This window comes from Hevea brasiliensis, chromosome 16 (genome assembly GCF_030052815.1).
Source record: "Hevea brasiliensis isolate MT/VB/25A 57/8 chromosome 16, ASM3005281v1, whole genome shotgun sequence".
In the NCBI taxonomy this organism is placed as follows: domain Eukaryota; kingdom Viridiplantae; phylum Streptophyta; class Magnoliopsida; order Malpighiales; family Euphorbiaceae; genus Hevea; species Hevea brasiliensis.
Genome location: NC_079508.1, coordinates 51904218 through 51913070, shown reverse-complemented (window position 1 = coordinate 51913070; position 8853 = coordinate 51904218). Strand labels below are relative to the sequence as shown.

At 33.6% G+C, this 8853-nt stretch overlaps 1 protein-coding gene across 1 annotated transcript; it reads right to left on the bottom strand.

The window, feature by feature from the left end:
• Positions 1–1441: 1441 nt before the first annotated feature.
• On the bottom strand, positions 1442–7245 carry LOC110665554 (uncharacterized). Its single transcript, XM_021825740.2, has 5 exons — positions 5955–7245; positions 5068–5810; positions 4897–4986; positions 2283–3005; positions 1442–1879 (listed from the first exon to the last, which is right to left on the bottom strand). Exons 1-5 carry the CDS (start codon positions 6061–6063, stop codon positions 1751–1753), a joined length of 1794 nt encoding a protein of 597 aa, XP_021681432.1. The 5' UTR covers positions 6064–7245; the 3' UTR covers positions 1442–1750.
• Between the last annotated feature and the right edge of the window lie 1608 nt (positions 7246–8853).

The window sequence follows — 8853 nt, the reverse complement described above, 5'->3', positions numbered from 1 at the left end:
TTTTTTTTTAATTAATTCAAAGAGAAAGGTCACTTTGTAAAATGAAAATTTAGAGTTTTTAAGAAAAATAAAATATAAAAGAAATAAATTCTTAAAATAATAGAAAATATATTAGAAATTAATTAAAAATACTACCATTCAGATAAAAGAAACATTTACTTTAATGTGAAAAAAAAAATAAAATCAATGAGTTTTTTTTTTTAATATTTGTAGATAATAAATAAAAGAAAAATTAATCAAATACCAAATTAAAATTTTATTTATGAAATGTGAATAATTAATGAATTTATCAAGGAATAAAATTATTTATAGTAATGATGAAAATATCTTATATTTTTGTCGTTGTGAAAATAGGCTCATCATAAAAAAAAATTGAGAAAATTTATTTTTCATTTAATTTTAATTTTCAATTGTTAAATAATTAATTATCATTCACTTTTATTCAAGCAAAATTTCAAATTAAGAAATTTAATATATTGACTTTAACGAGCAAGGAAATGAAACTTCAACACAAGTAGAGCATCGAGTCAAGTTCTTAAAGTCCGATATATTCAATATATGAGCAGCAATCGGTTGGTTATTGTAATTGAAACAAACAAATTCATTTTGATCGTTCAGATTAGGGAAATGAATCCAACTGGAACTTGCGATGACCATTGATCGCAACATCCAAACTAGCCCTGAGATTTCTAGTATGAGTAATTGTCTGAGCAATAAATAGGATGGAAATTAGAGTTTACAGATAGTGGTTCATTAACTCAAAAATCTCATTGAAAGTTGTCCTTCATTCATATTCACATGTTAATCCACCAATTTTGTACTAAGCGCTCATTATTTGAATGCAGTGACATTGTCGCTTGGATCATATCCCCTGTTAGCGGTACGAATTAGATACTCCACCATTAAACTACTAGTCTAATGTCTATAATAACTTGATAACTAAGTTTGATATCACCTTCTGATTGCAAGAATTGTGTTAATTATAACCTTAGTTATTGAGATTGTAAGACTTTGGTCTTCATGATCATATTGATGATTGATATCACCTTTTCTTTATTATATGCTGTGTTTGTATACAGGTTTATTCTGTTTATCTCTAATTGCAATTTCAAAGTTTATTCACTAGCTAGTTTCACACCTAAATTAGATGAGATTCAAAGGACAAATAAAGACCATCTATTTTTTTCTCTTTCATCTTAAATAATTGTGTAATGATTTAAAAATATATATATATCTGTAATTAGCGCCTAAAATTTCTGTTTATTTTTTTAAAGCCCAAGACAGCTCCAGAAATGCTTATTTCAACGAGCTAAACTAAAAATGAAACTTTTTGATTTCCTTTTTTTTCCGTTAAATTGACAAAAACACCATAAAGCCTTTTTTTTTTTTTTTTTACCTTGCAGAATCAAGCCCTCTTGAAAAGAAAAAGAAGAGAAAAAAATACCCCCAAAAGATGTAATTTCCCTAACATCTTCCATTGCAGACAATATAGTATCCTACCCTCTCCTAAAACCAACCTGACACCTTGTAAAATTCCCCTCTATTGGGAAGGCAGGATTGAGGCACCTGTGACTTATTGCACTATTTGCAAAATGCAGTTCCAACAAAAATCCACCCTTCCTTTCACATTCAACTCATCAGCTTTCTTCAAAAGAAGAGGAAGGGAAAAAAGAGGGAAAAAAGAAAAAAGGAAATTAACCATCTGCCATCAAAAATTGGTATTTCTCGGATCTAATTCAAGGGAACAGCATCAAGTTTCCAATCCAGAGTCAGAAGAGCTCAGTTCAGAGGAAGCTCCACCCGTACCAGCTGCATGAGATTCAAGCAGCTTTTGCTGCATGCCTGGACAGAGTTTCAAGGTCGGCCTCAATTTCATGCACTGCAGCAGAAAATGAAGCAAACAAAATAAGTACAACTGCATTTATAGATTGCTATAACAACCTTCCATTACAACACTTTCACCATGGTAAGTTTAAGTTGAAAGAACCCTATACTTGTCAGCCAATAAAATGAACTTGGCTGCACAGCTCAAAAACAGATCAACATTGGTTTTCTATCTTGTGCCCTGAGTCCCCGACTCCACAACTGAGTATGAAAAAAAGAAAAAAACTAAAAGACAAATAAGACTGACCCATTGCTAATTTCCTCAAAACTCCAAGAATACTGGCACAAAATTTAAAGTTAATTTTCAACAGACCATAAAATTGAAACTATACATGTTAGAAATCTAGAGATTATATCAGTGAGAATTAAGCCGCCGCAAAAAGGCTAAAGTTGTTTACCTGCTGATAGAAAGCATTAATCTCATCTTCTGTAAGGCCCTCGTCCTCCCCAGAATTTTCTTCCCACCCAAGAGAACGAAGAAATGCAGCTTCTTCCTCAGAAAATCTCTGAACCTCTTCACATGTATCACCATTGCTAGTCAACTCAGCACCATTCTTAATAGCCTGAGAACTTGTAGAAGCACTGACTACTTCCTTACTCGCATCACAAGATTTCTCACTTGCAGGAGATGAAACAGCAGAGGCTGAATCTGGGAGAGCTGCAGAAGTGTTTGTTGAGGTTTTCTTTTTCAAGAGGTTAAAAAAGTCATTTCGACTCTGGGTTTGAGACAAAGGTCTCTTTTCCACATTGAACCCTGAAATCAAATTCAGGTTCGCTGACTTGTGTTCCACAGAGGAGAGCTTAGTATTGTTTGGGCTCCTTGAAGGTGCAGATGGAACTGTAGGAGTAGCAAGTTGGCTATTTGCTGCTCTGCTGGCACTATTTGTAGGACTAGCGACATCTTTCGGAGAGGAGGACACACCATTTTCCCACCCCGGCTTGAGAACAAAAAGCTTCCCATGAGATGTCTTTAGTGCATCACCTTTGACATGTCCCCCAAGAACAGCTTGATTGGCAGGGTGCAATGAAGAGGGCTGTTGCTGCATACTCTTGGCAGCCATATTCATCTCACCAGATCTGACTACAGTTTTGGATTTTGATTTATCAGAAGAATTGAGAACCTGGAAAAGAAAAGGCAATTGATAACCCATGGGACAGACAGATTGTGGTCATGCATAGCAAATATTCAACGTGGTCTCTCTTTCCCCATTCAAATTGTTAATGAAAATTTCTGCTTCCCTCCTGAAGAATGGAAGCTAGTTCATGCATGGCAAATATTCAATGTGCTCTCTCTTTCCCCATTCAAATTGTTAATGAAAATTTCTGCTTCCCTCCTGAAGATTGGAAGCTAGTTCATTCACTTAAATTCCATTTACAGCAACAAGTTCACTTCTAAGAAAGCAGTTGAACTATTAGCCCCAGCTATCTTTGACAGCTTATGGTCATATCAATAGACTGGTGCCATCAAGGGCAATAACTTTATTTCAAAGCTTATTAGAAGATTATGACAGAGAAAGGCACCTTAAAACAAACACATTTCCAACATCATTTTGCACTCCAAATTCATAAATGCACCATTTTTGAATGACAAACAGCCTAAACATCAGTACACATGAGTATCTACTAATCAATATAAGAAAGATCCAATTCAAAGGATGATTACTGCCCCTAAACTTCAAAAACTTGCTTGTCTGACTGAATATACCACATAATTGGTGTAACAATCTCCAAATCATTAAGCTCCAAATCATAAAAAAAAATTCCAAGGGTAATAGATTATCTTGGTATGACCAAGGACAATAGCAGACAAGCAACTATAGCTCCAACCAATTTTACATTCATGATACAAGGATGAACTTGGAATTAGGCATTCCAAAACAGTGAAGATTATAGAAACTCATGAAAATTGTGAGAGACTCAAATGAGCAAAATAAAATGCAGCAAGCCAACCGTTCATTTGACAAGAAAAAGGAAGCATAAGGGGTGGAAATGGAGAAGCCCAAAAAGATCGCCTTCAAAATAAAAAGAAAAGAAAAATATGTATCCACCCATCTCTACATAGAAAAATAGAATGTGCACAATGCAAACCTAAGCACCCCACCACCACCACCACCCCCACCCTGAAAAAAAAAAAAGAAAGGGAAAAAAAACACATGGAAACTCCAATGAATCAACAAATATTTTTAATGCTACTGAATAAACAAAGAGATAGCAAAGCCTGAATCTGCAGAAGAATGATATTTATCACCATGCTAAACCATTGAGTACATTTGTTTCATTATACTAGCAGCCAGTTCACCTAAAATTCTCAGCATAAGGGAATGATAAATCATTCAAATCTTTCATCTAAAATATTAAGAATTTGAATTTTTTTTCTGAAGAAATCAATGCATCAGAAGGGTACATTGCCAAAAATCTCGTATTTGTCAAATCTCAGTAAGAAGGAAAAGAGATTCATGGGATCACAGCTTAAATTTGGCTATTTCACATCACTGCTAATCGTCTTAACAATCTTGGCAAGCTGTTTTCTACAGAGCTATTTTGCCATAGAAAATTGTTCAAGGCAATCCTCCAAAAATGTTTAGAGCTCTTATATGCATAAGGTGTTTGCAAGAGGTTCGTCCACTTGAATCAAATTCAAACTATTAGCTTAATTACTCCCTAATTTGAACAAAAACTGGAAGAATTAAGTCAAAATAAATGGCACATATTTCTCACTTATGAAACAGTTGTGAGCAATTAGACCTTTAATCATTTTTTAAGTAGAATAGATCCAAATTCAATAGAAAGGGGGGCGATAACACCCATGCCTTTCCAACATCACATGCTCCAGATTGAAAGCTTTTATTATATGTTGCACATATAGTATATGCAAAACATTAAAGAACATGTAAACAAACAGAAAAGATATATCTAAATTAATCAATGTATAATAATGATCAAACAAATTAAAAACAACTAAACAGTACAACTATTAAACATATTCTCATAATTCAAAGGCATTGCTATTACCGAACTCTTTGGCATTGAAGGTGTTACTGGTATTAATTGCCTCGATTGCTTGATAGCCAATTCCTCAAGCCTCTGAGTTTGGACAGACAACTGCAGGTTGATGATAACTCCTCATTAGACCAACCAAAACAGTTAATTTTATATAATTATGAGGTAAAGGTTACCAGTTACCTGTGGAGCAGTCCGAGTTCTTGATGGAACCTGAGTCAGTGCTTCAGCCATATTGAGACTAGCCATTACACTTGGAGTCCCAGGTGCTGAATTAGCAACAGTTTGTACAGCTGATAAGGAACCACAGCTACTATTTCCTATTATAGTGGGCACCTCTACCAGAGCTGATGTCCATCCCTCCCCACCAATCAAAGCAGAACTACCCACAGGCAAGCTTTGAACAGCCGTGCTCAATCCAGGAGATGAAACCCTTCCTATATCAGGCACTCCTTGTCTCTCTTCACTCCCAAGTGAGGGAAAATCCTTATCAAACACTGTCTTCTGAATGCCACTACCAACACTGCTCCCAGAAATCAAACCATTGCCATTGGCATGATTGCTGTTACTCCCATTTTTTAAGTCCACTGTAAATCTTCGAGGTAAGACATCACTCTGTTTCCTTGCCACCGTCGAATGGGAACGTCGCAAAGTGTCCTTCTCACTTCTACTTGGCAATATGCTTCCCAAAGGATCAGGAACATCATGGTCCCAATGGTCACCAAAATTCAACCTCTCTTTGTCCCTTTCTCGATCCTTATCCCTGTGACTTCTACTAAAACTACTGTATGCATGCTTTGCAGATCCATTGCTGGAAGTCCTCCGGGAATTAGAAGAAGATGCTCGATCAAGAAAAGCAGAACGAGGGGAATCAAAATCACTCTTAGAATTCCTGTTTCTAGCATGATGTGCCGAGGAAGAAACATCTATTTAACAATAACAGCACAATTATCATCCAAAACTAAACTTAAAAAATAAATCAAATCATTGAACATACTTAAATTCAACATGATAAACGAGATACGTAAAGTGCAACATGAGGCATTAAAAATAAGAGAAATTGAAAATACCTGAGTGAGAAGACGATGATGCAAAGTGCTGGGCTGAACTGCCACCCCCTGAAACACTTCCAGAACTTCTCAACCATTCTGGAACTAACGTGGGTTCACTTCTTTCCATAAGGAGCAGTACTGAACATCATCAGATTAATCAAGAAGAAAACAAAATACTTCTCTCACCTACTTCATCCCCTCTCCTAACAAAATTATAGTCCTAAAAAAAAAACACCACCTTCTATCCCTAATCCTGTCTTTCTTTCCACTAAAACTAAAACACCCAACCTTACTCCAGTCGCAACCAATAATTCAAGTTAGCAATTGAAAAAGAAACAACACCCAATAGAAATTGAATTGTTATGTGTTTGGCAGATTGGTTCTTCTCTATCTAGCAAAATCAGGCTTAAAGACAACAAGGTTTGAAAGAAGCAGCAGGTTGTGAAGTTAGTGCATGCGCAGAAAACCCAATTACAACAGCAATGGCATAAACAAAATGTAAGACTTCACATAAAACGCAATGGAATATAATCAAACGCCCTTATGGCTCCATTTCTTTCTATCTCTTTACACCTCCATCTTCAATTACAGATGGATTTCTAGAAAACAAACAAACAAACACGCTCAATAGACCCTCATCTCTGACGAAAATCTGCCGAAACACCGAATATGAAGGTTCAAAAAAACATATCGCGAGAATGAAACAATACCCACGTCTCTATAACACGAGTTCACACCCATCAAACAGTACAATTTCAAGGAAACCCTAAAGAACCGATAAAATCAGAGTGAGAAAACCTCCCCAAAAGAATAATGTGTACAAATAGAAACCCTAGTCTCACACACACACGTACCTGTATCTGTGTTACCGCAACGTTCTAGGGTTTCAACAGAAACAAACAAAAATTTAATTGTTTGTCCAAAAAGGAAAAGGAAACTGCAAGCGAGGGAGAACAAACCCTAGCCCGCTATGATTAAAGGCAGCTATAGCACAAAAACGTAACCGTTTCAATAACCGCTTTCGAAGTATTAATATTGCGAATTCCAAACAATGTGTTTCAAAGCAGAGGCACAGAGAGAGTTTCAGTGTCACACAGAAAGAGGAAATATAAAGAGGAACACAGAGCTCACGAAGATATGAGAGAGAAGAGAGATAATATAATGCTTTGAGGGTCTGAGATTTTCTCGAGAAAGAAAGCGAAAAAAATTAGGGTTTTGTTTATCGTAAAATGGAGAGATAAGAGGCGTAATTTCAGTTTGTTTGGGATGCTGAGGATGAAACATATGAAGAACAAGCCTCCTTCCTTCCACCAAAACTTAATTTTGACTAAATTATAATTTAGTACCTGAAATTTAATAAAATCTAAAATTTAGCCATATATTTTTAAAATTAAATAATTTAATTATTAAAATTTAATAAAATTATAATTTAATCCATATTTTTAATTTTTCATTTATTTATAATAAAAATATCAAAATACTAAAATATTCTTTAATAATTTAATCTATAAAGTTTTGTATTATAATAAATTATTTAAGTTATAAAATATATTAAATTAATGATATTTTGATTATTTTTATTATAATTAATAGTTAATTAGATGAAAAATTAAATGGATTGATTAAATTACAGGTTTTACTAAATTTTAGTGATTAAATAATTTAATTTTTAAAATATAATGACTAAATTTTAGATTTTATCAAAATTCATGAATTAGATTATAATTTAACTTTTTAAAAAATATATAATTTTAATAATTTTTTTTCTTTAATATGATTTTTTCTCCACATCTTCCTTCTCTAGGCTCCAATCCAGCGGACTTTATTGAAATTTTTAGGTCTTATATTTACCAAATATATTTTCAAATATTTAAATTATTGTGTTTTTATCTAATAATTATTGAAATATTTTTTTATCTATTTCACACCTCAATAAAATGAAAATGTATCGTTTAAACATAAAAATTGCATAATATCTCGAAAGTGAGATATACGCGCATCTGAGCTGTCATGCGACGACAAATGTCTACCAAATGAACAATAAATATAAATATATGAGGTGGCATTATTATCTATGGGAAATCATTATTAGGTAAAAAAAGAGGTTTGGGAGGGAAAATCTTCAAATTATGTCAATCTTTCAAATTGCTCTTCAAAGAATCCAAAAATCTTCATACATTGATGACATTGCATTAGAGAAGAAAGTGGATTTGGGCATCAAAGAATGAAATCCATCAATTTTTACCGCAAAATGTGAGTTGATTTGTTTATAATTTGTAATTTCATTTATTACCTTATTCTTTAATCATTATATTTTACTTCTCTGAGCATGACCATCATCGCTATAAGGTACTCTAAAGGGTTTGGTCATAAGGATAATCTCACATAAAATGCAACATTCTTCATTGATTTTTAGGTGTCTCTCATTTTTAAATTATACATGTTACTAATTTCATATCATGAGAGTCAACTGATTCACCAAATTGATATTAAACTATAGAATTGTACAAAATGTTTTTAATCTAGTGTATTCCCTATCTTCTAATACGTAATGAGAATTTTTATATGATTATAGAGTACATTTAATCAACTTTTGTAATATACTTAAACATTTTCAGCGTCTTATCCCATGATCACTTTTAATTTTAACATCGAAAGAATGTAAAATTCGAATATCTCCGTTGATTAGTGAACCCTAAAGGCATGAACTACTATAAGTTCCAATCTCCTTGTGCCTGCATGAATTTATTTCACTGCATTCTCTAATGTTCCAAGGAAAGAGTCTGGCTTTAGTAGAAACTCATTTTTTTGCTAGAATTCATGCTTTGTTTTATGACAAAAGTTATTATAGAGGACCAACTTACATTCTCTCCCTCTCACATGAATTGTGAGTATCAACAAATTGGAGTGGGACTCT

Coding starts and splice junctions, on each gene's coding strand:
- LOC110665554 (XM_021825740.2), bottom strand. CDS start 6,063: ATGGAAAGAAGTGAACCCACGTTAGTTCCAGAATGGTTGAGAAGTTCT. Junction 4,987..5,067: donor GAACTCGGACTGCTCCACAG/GTAACTGGTAAC, acceptor ATCAACCTGCAG/TTGTCTGTCCAAACTCAGAG. Junction 3,006..4,896: donor CTTCAATGCCAAAGAGTTCG/GTAATAGCAATG, acceptor TTTCTTTTCCAG/GTTCTCAATTCTTCTGATAA.